Consider the following 22,157-nt stretch of genomic DNA (forward strand, 5'->3'; position numbering starts at 1 on the left):
TGAGAATCTGTGTATGACAGTAATTAATTACAGTAAAACCCCATTACAATGCAGGGCTCAGGAAACATGTTTTACAACCACATTGTAACATACTCACAGTACAAAAACCTTTACTCACAGAGTATAAAAAAATTTGATTAAATATTGTTATGAACTGCAATTACAACTTACTTTACTGTATTACAATATAGACTTACATTTTAAGTCTTCTTTATAAAAAAAATCACTCCATTTGGTCTGTCAAGCCTGTTGTGGATATTTCTCTCAGGCATATATGGATATATTTCTTAAATGGCAGCATGATGTAAGATGCATCTATTCACAATCTGACTGAAGTTCCATCCATGCCATCACTTCACTTATATTCTCTAGATCTTTATCAAGTTTGAGACCTGGCATAGAAACACTCACACATTCACGAAATATACTTCCGTTAGATGAACCATTTTTAACTTTCTCGATTTTTAATTTGTCTGCTATGGTATAAGTTTTTCTCTTAGTGCTTGCTGCTACACACCACTCATATGTTAATGTGCAGTCAAATGAAAACCTCTTAACTGAATACACCTGCTATGCTTACCCGGTCAATGGGTAATGCTTCTTTCAATGACGCATCAGTGCAGAGCCAGTATCAGTAAGCAAACAGGTAACACATCACAGTGTCACACCCAATGAAGAGGTTAAGAACATATAAACACACCAATTTAAGCCTATGCACATTACAATATGTTACAATAGACCCGACTGCTGGTGTTCACGGACCAAAAATAATGGAATTCGCATTTCATTTAGCATGTGTAATATACAAAGAATAACAGAGGTCGAAAAAATTAGAATGTGTGAACTCAGGAAAATATAGATACTGTATATCACAATGTACAGACTCAGAAACAAAATGTGGACCACCTGAATTTCCAAAGTTCAGCGCACTGAGCATGCACAGCAGAGGTCTGCATCGGATGTTTTCGCTCGAGCACCAAGTAGTTCATACCATAATCCATAGGTAGCGCACATGCATGATGGGTAAAATTGTCGCAAGCGATAAATCCTCGAACAGTATAAGCCGAGTGTTAAGACATTCGTTCTTGTTACAGTGAGGAACTGTGTAGTAACATCATAGATGTTTATCATTTCAAAACTTTGCAGTGTTTAACTAACTTCTCCATAGTACAACTACAAAACTTCCTTTAAAATGTAATATAAATGTTGTAGGTAATTTTTTTTTTCCAAACAGGACTGATTTTGTTTTTGCCACATCTGTTAGATGTTATTGGATGTAAATGTAATTATTACAAATGGAGAACACAATCACGATAATGCAAGAACCATATCAAGTTTTCTAGTAATAATAATAATCTCTAATAATTAGTGTATCAATCTTTTTCGTCTGTAACAGTTGTGCAGCATGATTATTCGTTTTATTATATTTTCTGTGACGTTATCTCTGTACTAATATTGTTATTAATGTACTGCTATATCAATAATAATTTGTAAAACGTTTCTACATTGTCGCAGTATATAGGCGGAAGACTATCTATGGACCTATCATATTATATATGTGGTAAATCAAATACTGAATAATTATTAATTAGCAATAATAACTGTATATCGAAGTTTTTCACACTATTTTATTTATTACTTCATGTTACTGTTTTGGTACGTTCCATTATACATTTGTCATAAACGCAGAAAATAAAGTCTTATTTTTACCGTGTGAGCAAAACATGTGTACCTTATCTGTCACCTTCCATACAAGATAAGACATGTTGGTGAGATGACCTTGTACTGTGCTTCTATTTATTACGAGTGTATCACGAACGATCTTATCTCACTTGAGGGTGCGACATTTGACCGAGTTCAAGCGAGCGATTTAACTCCAGTGCAGCACTCTGATGCACAGTATGTTATAACTGGAACTTGAAAAATCCAGGTGGCCCAAATTTTGTTTCTGGGTCTGTACATAAATTCCTTAAATATTAGGGGACATGAATGCAATTGTGGTATATCAGATTCCATGGTACCTATACCAACGCATGGTATAACGAGGTTTTACTGTACTAGGAATGTACACGTTTAACTTATAAACTGGCATAACACTTATACGAGTACAGTATTAAATAAACGCTAAAATCACTATAGGTTAAGTACAGTCAAAGCCACTTTCACAATCCCGAAAATTAAGTTTCCTTATCATTTACATAATACTGTCCATTCAGATGTGTGCACGCATGCACACAAAAACAATTTCACTCAATTTACACTATTTTTTCCATTCTTCTCAAAAGAAGTATAAAACTGAGGTGTATTTTTTAAAGACACAATTGTAAATAACATTAATTTCCAGTATATTTCTCAATTAATAGCTATTTAAATGTTTTGAAAGACAACCTACTACTTTTCTTTTCACTATCATTTTTGAGAAGTACATAGCAAATTGTGAACGAGTTTCAAAATGAAAGAAATGTCATTTTTAATTATGTTATACTTGAACTAACTGATGAAACTAATTATCTAAAGTGTAACGAAATGAATATCCAGGCGACATTCAGACGAAAAGTCTTCTATTACAATCTGTAAGGCAAAGTTGTTACTGTTACAAATGTATTGGTCCTTTTTAACATGTTACTTAATATACAAGTATCCACTTACATAATAATGTAACAACTCAACAATTCGAGAACAAACGTTTTATCTAATATTAAACTCACTCTGAATTTAGAATAATATTGTATTTACACTTATTTTAAAAAGATACACAAAGTGGACATTAGTGCAATCTGCTACTTTATTGCTTGTCCAGATTAGGAGTTAAAACACGTTTCTTATGTGTGTGTGTGTTTGTCTATATATATATATATATATATATATATATATCTTTATCTCATCTTTAAAACCTGACATAAAAAGCTCAAAACTCATCACTTCTTGAATACATTGTACAGTTTTATCTAACAAGTATATTAAACTGTATTAAGACTTTCATAGTTTCTGTATTTAGTTTATGTCTATGTTACAGTCTTACAAGATGGCTGAAATCTGTTACAAAGAGCATCATTATTTTTACATTTACAAAAAGACAGACCTTTGTCTTTTCTTCTCTTCTCACAAAATCGTGTCAAAGATTCTGGATAACAGTTCAAGTGATTAAATTCATATCTCATGTTACCTCGTGTAACCATTATGCCTTTATAGTATCTTTTTTCTCTCATATTCAGTTTTCAGCTGAGTAGCTAGTAAGAGGCAAAACTTGTTATATTTCAAGAGATATGCCATAGTTCTGGATTGCAATGTCGAACAATCCCATCTTTAGTAATTTTTTAACCCAACAATTGAGAAACATCTATTACAAAGCAAATGTTTACATAAAACAAAATACTTAATAAATAAAGATATGAATTTAAAATATGAATAATAACAATGACACATTTACACAGCTGAAGGATACCATTATGCACTTTGATATTATACAAGTTAACATCTTACAATTTTACTTCTGTACGATAGCTCTCATGCAATAAAATTTTCACTGACGAGCTGTGTCTTGCTTATAAATTTACTTGCTTTAAAGACAGATCTATCTGCAGACTAACGTGAAGTGAGATTACGGAAGTCTATGACAAAGTGAGTACGAAACAAAGTAAAAAAATATAAGGATGTGTAAAATTAGCAAAGTAATTGTAGTAATCCTCAAAAAGAAGTCAATAATAAACTGTCACACACGTGAATTCTATTTTTTATTTTGACTGAACAATTATAAACTAAGCGCAAATTTTAAAATCAAAACTGAAAGTTTGATAATAATCAATCACTTAACATTCGCCCTCTACCTGCTAGATTTCTGAGATTCTAATGCAAAAAAATATTGCCCTCATGTACTTCTCGTCACATAAATGAATATACAAAAAATATAAAAATATTTTCTTAAATACATAAATTAAGTAATATTAACAACTATATAAGAAATAAGGTTCCGTAAAATTTGTCAGAACAATATTGGAGATTTATTTCACTACTACCAACTCCATAAATTAATTTGATGTATATGTATGAAGTACATGAAAAGCCACAACACATTATTTTCCTTTACTCCTCACAACAAGTTTAAGTAGTCATAAAAAATTGAGTAATTACGAGATCTTATCATTCAAGAGAAAAAATGTTGAAATTGAGTAAATCATGCACAATATGCCACCTTGCACAAATGCAAGCATTTTCCCTTATTCAATATGAGAACTGTTACAAAGAAGAGCAAAAGAATTTTTAATTCCATTCCAAATACTAATATCAGGTTGCATGATACTTTGGTTTCAAGCAGATCTATTTGTTAACTTGAGACATTTGGTTACTTGCACGAGTTGCTGCTTAGCGAGAGAACAGCTAGGTACAAATAAATGATATCCATGTAGAGTTGCAGGGCACCAAAAATGTGTTCCTCAGCAGAAAGCTGCACTTTGCGATTACCGATGATTTGCTGAGTATCATACACTAGATACTGAAACAAAAGACGACAGAATACATTGGTCTACTTGCAGAACAGTATCACTCAATACTAGCTAGTTATTACATTTGGACATACAGATCAACACACACAAAGATGACGTACAAGGAATGTTCTTAAAGTAAGTTCCGTTTTCAATTATATCCGTCACATCGCTGCAATCGTTATTTTGCGCATGCGTGTTTTCTTCTTCAGTCCTCAGGCAAGCTTTGCATGCAGTTTCAGAGCTTCAGTCCGTGTGTATGGTTAGTTGTGATCAGTTTAAATGTTTAAAGTGTTCGAGCACCCCGCCGACTGTGAGATGCGGTCTGTTATCCGTTTCTTGAATGCGAGAAACATCAAACCAGCTGACATTCATCGTCAACTTTGTGAGGTGTATGGTGATGATGCCATTAGTGATGGAATGGTCAGGAGATGAGTTAGGAAATTCAACAAGGGCCGCGTCTCTGTGCATAATGAGCAGCATACCGGTCGGCCATCTTTGATCAATGACGATTTGGTGCGTGTTGTCGATGAAAAAATTCATGAGGGCAGGAGGTTCACAATTTCTTCGCTTTCCTTGAATTTTCCACAAATGTCGTGGAGTGATCTCTACAAAATTGTGACAGATCGATTACGATATAGAAAATTGTGCTCACGAAGGGTACCCAAGATGCTCACTGAGGAACACAAAACCAAACGAGCTTCCAGTGCATTGAGCTTTCTCACACGTTACAATGAGGAAGGCGATGAGTTTCTTGACCATATTGTGACAAGTGACGAGACTTGGGTGTCTCACATGACACCTGAATCGAAGCAACAGTCCATGGAATGGAGGCACACTGCATCGCCAAGGAAAAAGAAATTCAAACAAACCATGCCAACACACAAGATCATGTGCACTGTTTTTGGGACAGAAAAGGAGTCCTATTCATCGAATTCTTGCCTCAGGGTGAAACCATTAATAGAGAAACCTATTGTCAGACCTTGAAGAAGCTTCGTCGCACAATTCAGAACAAGAGATGTGGGATGCTGACCGACGGAGTTGTGTTGCTTCATGACAACGCTCGGCCACACACAGCTTGTGACACCCAAAATCTCATCTCGAAATTTGGCTGGGAACAAATTGACCATCCCCCCCTACAGCCCGGATTTGGTTTCGAGTGACTTTCATCTCTTCCTGCACCTCAAGAAGTTCCTCGGTGGCGACGATGAAGTGAAAACAGCAGTGCGGGAGTGGTTTGCATCGTAGGCGGGCGAATTCTACAATGAGGGGATAGAAAGGACTTATGCCACGACTGGATAAATGCCTCAATAATGGTGGACATTATGTTGAGAAGTAATTGAAGTGTGGGGAATACAATGCAACAAAAATGGTTTGTAAATATCTTCCCTTTTACTTACTACATCCTTTTGGAACTTACTTAAAAACACGCATCGTATGTACTTCTTGCATAAAAATGTCAGAGATGTCGTCGTTAGCCTGTAATGTGAATTCAATACGAATTAAAAAAATAAGAAGACATGTGAAAAGTTTCGGTTTTCTAACGATTGATGAAGTTTAATTCCTTCACAGTGTCGGAACTATGATCTAAAGTGAAACCTAGGCAGCATGTTCTCATCACCACTCTTTCTTGTACAGGACGTCTATTTACTGAAATTCTAGTCCCAGTTCTACTAAATATAAGCTAAACCAGACCTGAAGAACTAACTGTAGCTCCTCAGAGTGACTGTTTTCCTCCCCTTTCTTACCCCACCCACCTTTTCTACCAGTGTGGTTATGATGTTCTAATTACGCGCGGCTGCATCTCGCGGTGGCAGGTATACAATATGCTATCAAGAATTACAAATGAACAGATAATAAAATCCTTACGAACATACCTTTAGAAAGTAAGAGAAAAATGAATGAGGGAAATAAATCAATTAAAAGACATGTAAAATAAATTTTAATATATATGTGTGCATATAATGTAAGAAGGTCTCTCTATGTATATATCGTCTTATTACTAGTAAAGCTCATTAAATCCACTTTTTGTGTAAAATAAGTTAAGTACAGTCTCTGACTTGTCTTTCCGTTCTCTGTATTCTACTAAAATGAAATAAGTCCGAAATGTGCATGCAGGCAACAAACCAATTACTTGATTTGAAGAATTTATTATGATTTTTCGTGCATTAATAAAATTTTAATTCCTGCTTTTACAAAACTTGTAATACTGGTCTTAACTGGTTTTACTAATAATATGACGATAAATAAATTGTATGTTGATAAGTGAGTGATAGCTATATGACCGGATGTCAATGCTGTCATTCAACATTGTAACGCACTCCAGCCAAATAAATGAATGAATGAATAAATAAATAAATAAAAAGTAAATAAGTAAATAAATAAATAAGTAAATAAATAAAGTAATTAAGTAAGTAATTAAGAAAATAAGTAAGTAAATAAACAAACAAACAAATAGTATGCGTACTGCAGTTTAAAGAGAACTGGAACATGGCAAAATCTAGACCCGTGAAGGAATACTACTTCCAAAGGAAATGGGAATATGATTATTTTGTTGTTGAAGACGAAATAATTGCTTGTTTACTGTGTCCCATCCAATTTATTTCTACTCGTCATTTCAATATTAAACCACATTCCAACAAAGTCCATATTAAGAATTATGGAATGCACAAACTTTCGGGTAAGTTCATTGTTACGAACTGTATATTGATTATTTATTTATATATTGTAAAATTACGGACGTCACTCGTTGTGTTCATTTTGAATTGAAATTAATAGTGACTTTCAAGGTTCATTACTTAAATGTTATAAATTTATGTTTCCGTAGGTGATGATAGGAGGAAAGTTTTCGAAAATCTAAAACAGGTTAGGTGCAAAGAAATCTCAAAGAAACTACCGACAGGCAATCTAGCATAATTGTAAAGCTTGAAATGAGATAACGCATTATAAAAACAATCAATTTATTACAATCCTTTTGAAAATTACATGCCACCACTGATCGGCCAGAGATTGTAAATAACTCTATGCGGAAGTCGATCATCCCCAATAGAAGTGGAGTAATGCTGACGTCATATTTCCCCTACTTAACGAGTTCTGCAGGCCTGAGCTAAACCTTTAGTACGTTTTAGCGTTTATGAAGTTTAAAATACCTTTGTCCCTACAAAAACATATATATTACCAGTAGTGAGATTCCACTATAATCATGAGGATGAAAATAGTAAGTACTTCAGAAACATCGCAGCAATTCTCAACACACAGGTGCAGACTCAAAATCTCCCTCACAACTCTCAAAGAGTAATAACCACATTCTTTTTTATTTTTATGTAGATTTTATCGTTTTTAATGTTGGAGCGAAAGTAAAATGATTTTATCACAATGTCTCTTTATTGCAAATTTAATAATAAATAGGGACCGGATTTTTATGTAATATCAAGGTGTGAAATATGTACATATTTATGTAAGAAAAATAAGCTGAATATGCGCCAAAATATGTAAGATCGGGAAAATATTTAATCTCAATATCTGGCAGGTATAAGCTAGGTAAGACTCTCCAGTTGTGATTTCATAGAGCACCCAACTTTTTTACCGCACACTTGACACATTACTATTTTTCCATCTGTAGTGAAAGCTTCGTCCATCCCAATCCATGATTTTATATTTGTCGTTAGGGTTGAAGATACAGGGGCCATTTTAGTTAGTTAAAAGCAGTAGATAAACTCACTTGCACTTTATACTGTAACTACTAAAAACTAGAGAACTGAGTGAAATGAATGACATAACAGAACTGCAAGCACTGTTTCGCTTTACTGGATTAGGAGAAAATAAGAGGAGATGTGGGACACATGCATTTAGGTGCTCCCTGTAAGAAACAAAGTACTACCTACTAAAACCTCAAACTATAGGCATTTACAAACTGTTGTTTGAAAAGTGACATTCCTGTCTCATTCAGAAGGATAGCATTATACCAGCCGAGAACCATACTTTCTAATTGCTCGGAAAATCTCATTTCCGTATAGGTCTACTAAATTTAAAGTAAAGAGGTCATGCAATAACCTGAAAAGCTATTTATTTTAATCTTTGAGCATCTTTCCAGTTTGTTCCTTTACTCCAGCTTCTTTTCAAAAGTCGGCTAGTTTATTGCAGATCATGTCAGACTTGACACGGGTTTTCCCTGGAAGGATTAAGAAGAGGGGGTAAGGTTGCAAATTGCATGGGAATGGCTTGTTAAGACGTATGGAGAACAATTATAGTTCGAGACAAATCATGTCGTTCTCGTTCCACTCCACCGCATGAAGGCAATGCTACTTTCTGAGTGATTTTTACAATACAAGGTAGTTGGATGAGAAAGGTTGCCTTTTGTTCAATCATATTTACAGTGGGCAGTATGGGGTGAGTGCCTCTATTACTTTCTGGAACTAAGAACGTTATGTTTCGTCCCGAAATATATCCTTTCTTGGATAGGTAAAAAGGTTTTTTAAATCTATGTATTTCAAATTGTAAACTTCCCCAGCAAAAGGTTTTTTTTTTTTTCCTTTTAGAGAAGTAAAAATGAATAAAACCCCTAAATATGTAGATTTATGTAATACCAAGCCATAATATGTAATGTAGGGTAAATATGTAAAAATATGTACTATCAAATTTTAATATATTAATGGTGATTACAAGATTCGCAAAGATCTGTTATTTATATACGGTTAGGTTGAAAGGAATATAATATGTAATTACATAAAAATCTGGTCCCTAATAATAAATGAACTTAATTCTTCATTCTGCTGCATACAAAATCTATGTGCAGACACAATCATGTACTTTGCTTTCTTTGCTATCTTTGAAAAATACTGGAGTGCAAGAGGTCAAATGACTTCATTGCCTGGCATTAGAAAACAACAATTTTGCTTTCTTTCTAATTCTGATCGCATTGATGGCTGCATAGCAATTATCCATGTTTTATGTCCAACACTAAAGTGACGGTCGATGAAGGACTCAAACAGGTGCAATTCAATAGTCCACCATGTACAAATTCATTTATAAGAGATCCTGTTGGAATTCAAAATTCCTATCAGGATATACCTCCTGAGCAGTGCTGACAAAGACATGCTCCAGTATATACAGAGTGGTGTAACGAGAATGATTAACATAAAATCATACCAAAGTTGATAAGACTCTGATACTGCCATACTGTTCCTTAAGCATTGCCATTTCAGTTGCCATGAGGCAGTGGATAGAAGAGCATTGTGAATTCGCAGTAAAAACAATGATGGTTTTGAAGCTGCATGACGAGAATTCTGGTTGATCAATGCAATGTTGCCACGAATCCCAGCCTTTAGTTCATTTAGGGCAGTGATCATCAACTCAGCTGAAAGCAGGCATGAGCACTCAACGCTGCTCCCATGTAGAGCAAGTGGACATTACCTCAACCTCGACATTATGCAACCCTATCTCCCATTCAGTAGCAACTCTTGGTATAAGCTAGCTGCAATGTTGAATAGAAGTAGTATATCTCAACAGTCATCATCTCCTTCGGGAGGAATTTCATTCACGATTTCATGGCTTGAACGTATGAAGTCAGATTTCAACATTTTCACACCACAGTGTTGGAAAAAGTCGTTCTCTTTCTGGAACTTTTCTCAGTGCTCCTGTTCCAAGAAAGTATTGTAGTCAGTGACTCAGGAGAAGACGAGTACGGACTGAGAAGAAAGGGTGAATAATAGATAATGTTATGACAACACGTGCAATACTTGTACTACTAGTAAGTGGAAACATTATTTCCACTTACTAGTATTACAAGTATTGCACTGTTATTGTAATGTTAACTGTTCACCACTCTTTCTTCTCACTCTGTACTCATCTTCCCCTGTAGTTCCAAAGGACAGTTCTGAAATAACAGCAAGCGTCTAACAACGTTAATAATCACCAAAATATTACAGTAAAACCTCGATAAGACGCACCCGCTTATTATGCTATCCCGTGTAATACACTTTTTTTGTCCAGTCCCTGTACATTTCATATATTCCTAGATGTTGATACAGCGTCGTAAAATAACCCAATAAAAAAAAATACATTTCACATATAACGCCTTTATAAAATAACCCGTTTTTCTGGAATATTTTCTATGTAATTTTCAGCAATGTACTGTAACAGCAATGAAACATCTTGGTCATTGAATTCACTGGTGCCATTAACCTGAAAAGCATTGGTATTAGACCCTTTACCTGCGCATTTAAACCTTCATACTTCATACCTTAGTATACCCCACCCTCTTGTTACGGTCTCTTACTCGACTCCGTATCTGCGTGGTTAAAGCCTACATACAGTTACCTCACTTTCTTGCTAACCCTCTCTCTCAAACAGCATTCCTCACTCGGCCGTAATAAAATTCTGGAAATTTTTGCTGATCAGTTTCTTGTCCTTTAGTGTATTGAAGTGCTGTGAATGTGATTACAATGAGTCTTAAACGAAAAGCCCTTTCTGTGTCAGAAAAATTGGAAATCTTACGAAAGTAAGATGAGAACAGTACTCTTACTCGGAAACAACTCTCTGATTCATTAGGAATCCCATCATCGACATTAAGGACGATAATAAAAAATCGCGAATCAATCACTACACCTGCGACGTCAGGAGGATGTAAACGCAGAAACTGATGTGTGGTAAACATGAGGACTTGAACACACAAACAACTATAAATGATTTTTTTTTCTTTCGAAAGAATTAAGTATCGTACATATTGTAAATGTCCTTGACGTACAGTACAGTAATTACATAATGGAGTAACACTATATTACCTTTCATGAATCATGTATTTCAATAAAGAAAAATTCTAATAGATACTGTGTATAAGTCAAAATTAGTATACCCGCCTAATACGCAGTCCCGGTTAATATGTGTTTTACATCCGGTCCCTTCAACAGCGTCTTATCGGAGTTTTACTATATATTGTTTTGGAACTAGTTTCGTTTCCAAAAATCTTAGACCATAATGCAATTCGAACTACAGCAGCTGTTATAGTCAGATAGTCAGATGTGAGTGCAGTAGTTTATAAATACTATAAAACATAGCAATGGTTTGATCATTCCTTCTGCTAAATAAAGGAAATTACTACAGTACTGCGTCATATTAGTTTCTATTAAAGCTTCTTTATTTTATTTGTAATAAACACTGAGGTTAGTTGGGCTACATTTGCACTGTTATGTTATCATATACAAATTTTATAACACAATACAATATGCTATAAATGTGTATAATTCTTTCTTAATTAAATATAATAAGACAATGATTTTGCAAAAAATAATAATTAGGGACCTGAAAATTTCGCATCTCTTTTTATGAAATTAGGATCTACTTTTTCCAAATTCGCTTTTTTTTTTTTGCAAAGGAAAAACTGTGGATTCTACCTTTCAAAATATAACATTGTGAACAGTTCAGCACTTTTCCTCCTTCAAATTACATAGTCTGTCTGAAACAAGAGCATCATACTGTGATAAAACATGTTCACTGTCAACACTGTTTGTTGGTAGGCAATTCAAACTTTCGGGTATAACTCCCTTTGAAGTTGATTTGAATAATTTCGAGGGAAAAATTGTTCCGGAGCCGGGTATCGAAACCGGGACCTTTGGTTTAACGTACCAACGCTCTCCCAACTGAGCTACCTGGGAACTCTAGCAGACACCGATCTAATTTTTCCCTCTATATCCACAGACCTCAAAGTGGGCTGACAACCATCAAGCAACCAACCTTGAGTGCATACTAACTCTGTGTGACTTAAATTGTGGTTTTCTGTTACCGAACAGTGACGTGTATTATGCAAATCAAACTTTCAGGTATAACTCCCTGTGAAGTTGATTTGAATAATTTCGAGGGAAAAATTGTTCCGGGGCCGGATATCGAACCTGGGACCTTTGGTTTAATTTCTTCTTTTGGTATACTCAAAGATCCTGGAAACGACCAAACATAGTAACATACGAACAAAATATTTTGTGAACATCATTGACAGACAGCTAGAAACTTAATTCTTATGGTGGAAACATATTCGGTAATTTTTTACTCCAGCATTAAAGGGTTAATTTCATCGACCTGGGACGGAATCAAACCCAATACCTCAGCCACAGAAGGCCAGCACTCTAACGATTGCACCACCCAGGCCAATGATGTTAGAAGACAAGACATTGGTACAATACTAAAACATTCAAAAGTTTCCAAAAATATGGGTGACAACGAACATTTACACAGGAGAAAGCTACAAATGAAAAAAAGAAATCATGTTTGCAGTGCGTGTCTTTGTAAAATTGAAAAAGAAGATGATCCCTACCATAAACCAGACTTACTGAAAATATTGATTGCGATCTGCTGCATTCAACACAGCTTCATTTCACAGTGTATAAAAATTTGAAATACATTGTCACATTATTCTGATTTTTAAAATACTATATTTGGTCTTTTCTTAGGAATTGTAATTTTTGTGCTTCATCCAGACAATACTGATCTACCAAAAACTGCCAGATTAATTTTTGTAACAATGAATGTTATCCCGTATATTTTCAATAATATAGGCTGTTGTGAGGAATCTATTGCTGAGATGCGGAAAATGAGGCGAATGATATGTCAGAGTTGTAGAATCTTATATGCGCCCTAAATAAAATTGTTCATCGTAAACCGTTAGCAGTTTCAGTGTTACATTCGTTGCTGGTTGCGGGAAATAAACTTACTCATCACGGTAGCAAGAAGTGAAATGGCCTGTTATTTTCCCTAAAACAAAATATGTTTGGCAGCGATCACAAATCAAATCAATTAAACCAAAGAAATATGAAATTAATTTTGATGTTGTTTAAAGACGCAGCTAAAATACGAAGCATGACTCAATTACTACCAAGGAAAATTAGAGAATCAGACATATAAATATCTATATCACACTGCCATTAAATATATGGAAAAGACCCACACTACTTGATTAATAACTATAAAAATATTTCATTTTTAATAACAATATTGTTACCTTACGTAAGTTTTATAGTTTTCAGTAACATATATATAGCTGTTACTCAGTAAATTATAGAAATGAAGATCTAATATAAAATATTCTTTCTCTGCATCTACTTATATGAAACCCCAAAAAATTTCACTTTCATATCGAAATGAAATGAAATGATGAAATGAAATGATTAGCCTAAAAATGTCCCGTTAATGGCAAAGGCCTCCTCCTATAGAGGGAGAGCTCTATTTGTCTCACGCGGTGAGCTACTCCGCGTAAGAGTGGAATTGTTCACTTGGTTCACATTCTGCACAGTTTGGTATTGTTCGCTTGTTTCTGTCACACTGGTTTTAGTCGCTGTTCACTTGTCTTCTTAGGTTTTTCCAGTCTTCCTTATGTCTTGCTCTGCTTGACCAATGGCTTCCTACTCGTTCACTGAAGAGGTCGGCCCATCGTCGTCTTGGTCTTCCGAGTGATCTCTTGCCAATGCGGGGATCCCATAGTGTGACTTTCTGCGTCTATCTTCTGTCTCTAAGTCGTGCAACATGGCCTCCCCACTTCCATTTGGTGTTGGTGGCTTGCAGTGCTGGATCTTTAATTGCTGACATCTTTTGTAGCACTTTGTTTGGAACTCTGTCCCTCAGTGATAAGCCTAGTATCCTTCTCAGCATCTTTCTTTGGCATATTTGGAGACTGTTACGAAGTTTGGCAGTAAGAGACCATGTCTGGCACCCATATAACAGTACAGGAGTTACGCAGGTCTCCAATATTTCTACTCTGAGTTTCTTGCTGAGTGTTTCCTCCAGTATGATGAACTTGAGACTCCAGAATGCCTTCCACGCGAGAGAAATCCTTTGTTTTATTTCCTTCTCTGTCTTCTGGTGGAAGGAGACTAGCTGTTCTAGGTATACGTATTGTAGTTCTGCACCATCAATTATTATGAGTGACTCCGGCCCGTTCGACATTACTTGTGTCTTGGTCATATTCAATCATCAATACAGAATTATGTGTATAACTGCATTAACTATAATATTTCATTTTTAATGGTAATAATGTCATCAAACATTCTTAAGCTTTGTAGTTATTAATATCCAATACATAGCTGTACTCTGAAAACCACAGACCAGACAATCAAACCTGTAAATTATTTTTTATACGTTATAAAAAAATTGCACAAATGAAGATCGACATATTGGTATTATGATGTGAAAGAATATGGCCATCTGAACTCTAAATATGTCAGCAATCCTGCAGGTTCAATCCTTCGTGTAATAGCCTATCATTTATTGTAGTGTGTGTTTGTTTCATTCTGAAATGCAATTAGTTCTCAAAACTGACGAAAGATGGATTTTGGAAAATAGGAAAATTATATAGGAAAACTAATGCTTCGCTGAAAGTTACTATTTCTCTGAAAATCCTTGGATGCCAAGCTTCAAATTATGGGTCACTCATTCAAATCTGTTCAGCCATTTTCCCGTAATTTCCATTACCAGTTCAAATTATATATAGATAAGTTTATTTTTTATCGCATTTTATTTCCCCTTTCATCAAGAAAGATAAATTAAGTATGTATGTTTCCATTAACATAAAAACATGAAATCTCATCAAGTAATAAGAGAAACTTACTTACCATTGAGAAAACTAGAGCCAGGAGTCCAGAATAAACAACATTCATGATAGTGCTACCAGTTGTTATTGTCACCACCAGGGCAACAACTCCAAACAGAACTACCACCAGCAGGAAAACAAACAGATAGATTCCTGCACCAGTGATGTCCCACTGAAACATACCAAATTGCATAAAGATATCTAATTGCCAGACCTTACAAAAGTGCTGGAACAAGTTTCCTCCAGGTTTTTTTCAATTCCTCTATCACTGTTACTTAAATCTCATTATCCAGGCCTGCCGGTGAATAGAGCTTCATATCCCACACGACAAAAACAGATTCTCATCATCTTCCCCTTGTCTTCTTGCAACAGGGATATCTTTTGTATTGTCACAATGAAAAACACATGGAGAGAAGAAAGAAAAGGGACTTTGATTACAAAAGATCAGATCAGCTGCAGAAGGCATTTAACCTTCAAGTCAGTCAGTAAGGTGAACATAGCAGCTACCAGGAGCCGTGGGTTTTAAGAGCCTCATAATAGCAGTGGCGATGATGAGGATGATGTGGTGATGGTGATGGTGATCATGACGATGACGACGATGATAGTAATAATAATAATAATAATAATAATAATAATAATAATAATAATAATAATAATAATAATAATAATAATATACAGGTTGAATCACAAAGATCATGCAATACTCTAGGATCCAATTCCTGACATCACTGTGAAGAAAAAGTTCATATACAAGTTGTAAGATAATTGTGCAGATTTTAAAAGTTTATTCCTTGGATAAAGTATCACAAAAAAATCCTAATGTCATATTAGTCCCAAATGAATATTTTTCTCGGAAAAAATTAATTTTCACCTAAATGTTAACACTGCTTTACTTTATAAGTACTATCCATATGACTAATTTTTACTCATCATTAGAGAAACTAATAAGGAATGATTTATCCCTACGCAGTTTTTCATTAAAATGGACGGTTTTTTTTTTTGCAAATTAAATAAAAAGATTAACACATACTGACAAACCCATATTATGCATGGGCCACATGAGCCGAGCTGAAGGTAGCAAAATTTTTAGAAAAAATTGATCTGCAAAGGATTTTCACATACATAAAAAAAAAGATAAAAAGACAGTGAAAAACTACATGCATGCTTCTCAGACTGAGAAGTTCTGGCTGTAATGGCAATAGAAAATGATCTTACTGAAAAACTGGACTTTGAAAATGTGATTAATGTCTTTGCTAACAACAAGGTAAGAAGAAAATCATTCAACCACTCAATTCTTTGATGCCCCAATCACTGATTAATTTTGTTGCTACTATTGTGTTATATTGTTTGTGGTGATCAGTATATATTTAGTGTTTTTATCCTGAATTTTGGACACATTGTACTTCAATGTACTTCACTTGATATTTTCCTACTTCACAAATGCCTGTTTTAGATAGCAGGATATGTTAAACTGTTGTTACATGCCACTTTTTTTTTTATTTCTTTCTTTCCACAGTTTGATTGCTAAATAAATGTCTAACATTTGCATAAGTTAGTTAATGGGGGACGCAAAACTTTTTTGGACCCATGGGCATAGTACAGGGTGGACAAAATAAAACTGGCCCCAAAAATCTGTAAGTTGCGATTTCGTCGGACTTCGTTCCAGGCTATCCTGCACTCGAGCAATGTTTTCTGGTGTTTGAACTCTTTTCAGACAGTTACGGTTTTTATTCGCTACAGAGCCTGTTTCACGCCATTTTACCACCAGGTCTTGCATTGCAACCTTTGCTGGAGGTTTTGCCAAAACATGTCCAGTCTGAAACTCTTGCACAAACAGTTCCGCACACCTTTTCCACGAATTGTGCTTCACATAACACTTGACAATGAACACACGTTGTTTTATCACGAGCACCATTTTGTGTTGCATTCAACTAGCCACTAAACACGTCTGCTACTCTCACTCACCCAAACACAATGACACAGCGAAGCTTAGGACAGAGCATGCAAAGGATACGCATGCGCTGACATGTGATAGCAACCCATTGTTGTATCAAAATGCATTTTCAGGGTCATTTCAGCATCAGTCTTATACATATAAATTCATATATTTCATATATTTTTTCTGCGGGCTAATTTTATTTTGCTCACCCTGTACTACCTAAGTATAGGGCTGTGTATCACTATTTCTTGCCATTAGGAAGTCCAGCAACTCTAGTGGAGTGATTAAGGGACGAAACTCTGCTGTTCAAATCGAATGCAGGTGTGTTTTCGTATGTCAGCAGGTGACACGCTGTTGCCAAACTGTGCAGACTTTCAGTGCAATTTTCTAATTAACCATGTCCTTAATTACAAACACATAAGAGCATTTTATTTATTTTAACATATTCTATTACCCTCTTTAAATCTGCCTATGTGTCCGATTTTGAATAGTTTTGGATAAAAACATGATTCTCGCTTCTGTAATACCATCGCCGGCTGCTATATACTCTGCCCTCCCAATTGAAGGAAACATGCGAACTGCTGTTAGTACTCACCTTCTCCATGGAGGCGCTGACAGAGTGATAGACTGTTGCCGCGGGAACACAAATCTGCCAGAAGAGACGCAAGATTTTCCTGCTTATTGGTTTTGAATTAAGGTATTTCACTCTCTCAAAACGTTCCGTTCTTTCAATACCAACATTCTTCAGGAATATTGAAATTGCAGTTTTCAAGATAATGTGTCCCAAATTTTCAATATGAATTGAATCGTTAGATTGGTGGGATTTTAGTACAACTGATTTCTTCATAACAGGAAGTATTGTCTGTATTAATGTTTCACACACTTTACTGTTTACAAATTTTACGGCTTCGCAAACAAACTGCTCAATAATATTAATCACTATACTAACAACTCTGACGGATAATATAATGTGTCAAAATCATCTTGCTTGAAAATTATGTCCAGCAGAGCAGAACTGAATGTAGTGTGTTGCAACAGATCAGGACAAGATTCACAAACTACTTCCTTCACAACATGTTTCACTATGAATCCACCAATGTAAGCCAATGAAGCAAGTTTTATTAATGCTGAAAACTAAGAAAGTAAATAATTCAGACTAAAATTTAATTATCTACGATAATACTAATAACAAATAAAAAGTTTTATTAATAGGTTATCAATAAAATAGCAATAGCTAGCTTGAAAAATTAAATCCGTAGCCGGGCCCACTGGATTAGCTCTCAGACAAGCTAACCACTACAAATAATAATAATAATAATAATAATAATAATAATAATAATAATAATAATAATAATAATAATAATAATAATATAGGTATGGTAACCAATAATTTAAAGAACAAATTTAAGCGTGCATTTATAATAGTATGGCATTTTTACAATATATATTATGTATTCATTCTTACATGGCGCATTGTTCAATTTTTCCAGTAGGCCTATATTTCTTACAGCACCAGCATCTGGAAAACTTACAAGAGCTTGGGTTGAGGTTGCGCTTGTAGCTATTATAACGCTATGTTGAGCTATAATTCTTTTACAAGAGAGGGATGTAATCTTGAGTATGCTACTCAAGGCGAATATTACAGGCCTTGAATCCAATATATCATTATTACCGGAAGTTCTTCTTAGCTTACTGAAAAAAACATTTCAACTGAATCACTGTTGAAGCATCTTGTTAATACAAAGTCAAACCCTGCTGACAACAGATATTTGATGCAATTCGCAGTCGATGCCGTAGTTAATAGAGTATTTTTTTTGTATGTCTCATTGTTTAAAAAGTCTGAGCCGCGTTCTTCATTTTCTTTTTTCATTTTCCTAAGATAGGCTGGAAAATCATTTTTAGTCAGATTAATCTTTCATCAGTGACATAAAAAATGAACTTTGTCCTTATCGAGCTAATTGTTAAAGCTACATATATCATGGATATTAAACCACTCCTGAATGCTTTTCATAAAGTGAATTGGTCCTCTGCACTCTTTAAAAGTATATGCCTTTTCTAGTCCATAGTTTTCTTTAAGATATTAAAGGGCTGTAATTACAGATGAAGAAAATATATTTTTTGCACGTTTTACATTCATTTTCTCCAGGTTGTTAGGGCATACATGCTTACGAGTGAGGAATGGAACATGTTTAATTACCTGAGTTGACTGCAACTCATACAGATCTTTTACATGCTGTCCACTTATTTCTTTATCACCATCATGCATTGTTTTTTCTAGGAAGGTATTCCTCACACTTTTTAAAATGTGGTATTGATCAAAAGCAACAAACAGGGATCTGTTTTGATCGTTAGGATGAACGACTTCTGATATTAGAGACTTGCCATTACAAAGTCGTTTCATCATATTTACATTGGTTTTGTGATTGTCTGAAACCAAACGTAATATGTCAATTCTACAGATTTCCACTTCCTTTATAACAGAAAGAGTAAGTTTATGCAAATCCTCTTTGTAAAAAAAGTAGGCAGCTGGTATTTTCAATTTTGAAGAAAAGCCACAAATAAAAAAAAAAAACAAAGAAAATTATTAGCTAAAATATCATAATTTACTTTTTCTTCCATGCGTATCATGGCATATCTTTCTACATTGCTTGATTCTGGAGTAAAACTGTTCTTTTGCCCGAAAAATGTGTCCAATTCTTTGTCATACCGTAGTTGCTGTTCTATTGCCATCTCGTCGACTATTAATGAACAAACTCGCTCAGCTTGATTCAGTTGTTGACATTCAGTGATTAACCTTTCTTTCACGAGAATCTGTAACTCCAGTTTCACAACACGTGTTGCCTAAATATCGGGATAGACGGCAATTTGTCCCTAACATGCCGATATCCTTTGGGAGATATGAATTCCCACATTGTGCATTCTTCGATGGTGTATTCTCTTCAGCTGGGTGACGTTTTCTCAAATTCAAGCATTTATTCCAAAAGGAAACTATATCTCGCATCGGAATGGTTATTTTCATTACTTGTAATTATTTGCGAAGGCAAATAGTAATAGTAGTTATCGAAATTTTTCAATTTATCTTGTGTTTGTTGCAATTGCCTTTCTAACTGACGAATCTTATTATTCGCGCGCCACAATTTAAGTTTTAATTTATTTTTCTCTTTCTGTGCTTGGAGGAATTTGTCATCCATACGACTTTATGTCTGAATACCGATACAACAAAGATTTTTATGAGAATCGGTGTCTGCATTATTTCTAAAAACTTCAGGGTCATCCGAAGTGCCTGAACTACGTTTCCTTTTATTGTTAGGGGGGAAGATGGGGTGTTTTGTTATCTGCCTTCTCTCTTGTTTGTTTTGTGAAATTTTGTAAGACGGATAAGACGCAAAAACTGAAGGAATCACTTTCTTCAGCAACTGTTTCCTTTTTAATCCAGGATGATAATCTGTCTCACGGAAATGAAGATCACATACTATATACTACTGATGAACGTGAATTAAAATTGAGAGTAAAATCTGCTCGATACTGCTTTAAGCTATTTTTCTTTAAGTTCATTTTGGCTAGGGAACTCGTGGAATGAGACCTCTCTAACTAACTTTCCTACTTTCACTTTTACAGAAAGGGACGCAATAATAAACAATTGTAGAATTTTCATAAAACCTATAAGTAATGAGAGGGAAATATTCAGGTATTTTTACAATAAAATAAGCTATATGCAATTCCCTTAAAATATAATGATGTTATGAGATATGTTCAATTCGAAAGTATATTGTTATGTGTTAGGAGAATATAAGAGTGGGAAAAGAACAGTTAACTTACGGTATGCGGCATCACCGATTGCTACTTTCACTGATAAATAATATTATTATAGGATGTAACTTCTTCTTTTCAGAGTTTAACAATGTGTTAATTTCACGCATTCGATAATTTTCACATTCCAATAAAGTAGCTCACTGAAATTATTTAACTTTACCCCCTGGTCCACAGTATCACTCTCTCAGTGCTGTAGTGGCAAAATCATGCACTACGCTAGGTTCGTTATTTAACACAGGCTGCTTGCTAAATGGGAAGGCGGAGTATATAGCAGCCGGCGATGGTAACACAGAGTCTTGTGAATTTGACTTGGGAGCAGAATGGATTGACCTTCATTACATGCATTATAGCAGACATCACAGAGACACAGTCCTGTGACATCAGGGTCAGGGATAAATATAATGTATAGGTCCGTATCCAGATGACTGGGTGTTCTTCAAAGTAGGGTGTGCAGAAAATTGAACAATGAGGGAATGTACCCTTATCATCGATGTCTTCAGCAAGAGGACTATGCTAAATGAATGCAGTTTTGTGCATGGATAAATGGCATCAGTTCATTTTGATTAGTGATGAAGCTCAATTTACCTGCAATAGGGTTTTCAATATGCATAATTAACATGTTTTATTAGACGAAAATCCCTACGAGATTGTGGTACGTAATTTTCATCACCACTTCAGTTGTAATATGTGGTGTGTGGTGTGGTTTGTTGAACAATAATTTAATTGACCCAAACATTTTCAAAAGTTATCTTACAGGACAAAGGTACTTACAAATTTTGCGAAAGGAATTTCATCCATTATTCGAGAAAATACCATTGCACACACGACGACTACAGTATTTTCAGCATGATGACGCACTCTCTCACTTTTCCCAGGATGTTGGATAAGGCACAGTCCCTTTCCTTGGCCAGTTAGATCTTCTGATTTGACCCCACTGGACTATTGTTGGTGGGGATGGTTTAAAGACATTGTGTATATCTGGATAGCGTGAGAGTGAACACGCGAGGAGAGTTGGTACAATGTACCTGCCCAGGAGCTGAGGAGACTGGTGGCCAACAATGGAAATTAGGGAATGAGTGTGCGCAGTTCACACTTGTATGACTATGTGTATTGCTGCAGAAGGTGGGTTCTTTGAAAATCGGCTTTAATGCAGATTTTTCAGGTGAGTAATAATTTGAATGTTCTTTAATTATACACCCAGTACCATTTTCTCAGATATTTTAATTGTTTTACTTTTACAATTTCCACGTTTATGTTTAACATTCAGGAGGGTGTAACTCAATTTTTAAAATAAATTATATATGTTCATATGAACTTTTTTCATCACAATGTCAGATCCTAGAGAATTTTA

At 35.0% G+C, this 22,157-nt stretch overlaps 1 protein-coding gene across 1 annotated transcript in view; it reads right to left on the minus strand.

Annotated features, from left to right (window-relative positions):
* Positions 1-1,596: 1,596 nt before the first annotated feature.
* The window catches only part of LOC138705029 (protein lifeguard 2-like), a 90,786-nt gene continuing 70,225 nt past the window's right edge, over positions 1,597-22,157 (minus strand). Inside the window, exons 7-8 of the mRNA XM_069833578.1 lie at positions 15,077-15,226; positions 1,597-4,492 (exon numbers count right to left, since the gene is read on the minus strand). Coding sequence (XP_069689679.1) covers positions 4,343-4,492; positions 15,077-15,226 — 300 coding nt within the window. The 3' untranslated portion in view covers positions 1,597-4,342. The remainder of the gene's footprint in view (positions 4,493-15,076; positions 15,227-22,157) is intronic.

Source organism: Periplaneta americana, chromosome 8, assembly GCF_040183065.1.
Source record: "Periplaneta americana isolate PAMFEO1 chromosome 8, P.americana_PAMFEO1_priV1, whole genome shotgun sequence".
NCBI classification, from domain to species: domain Eukaryota; kingdom Metazoa; phylum Arthropoda; class Insecta; order Blattodea; family Blattidae; genus Periplaneta; species Periplaneta americana.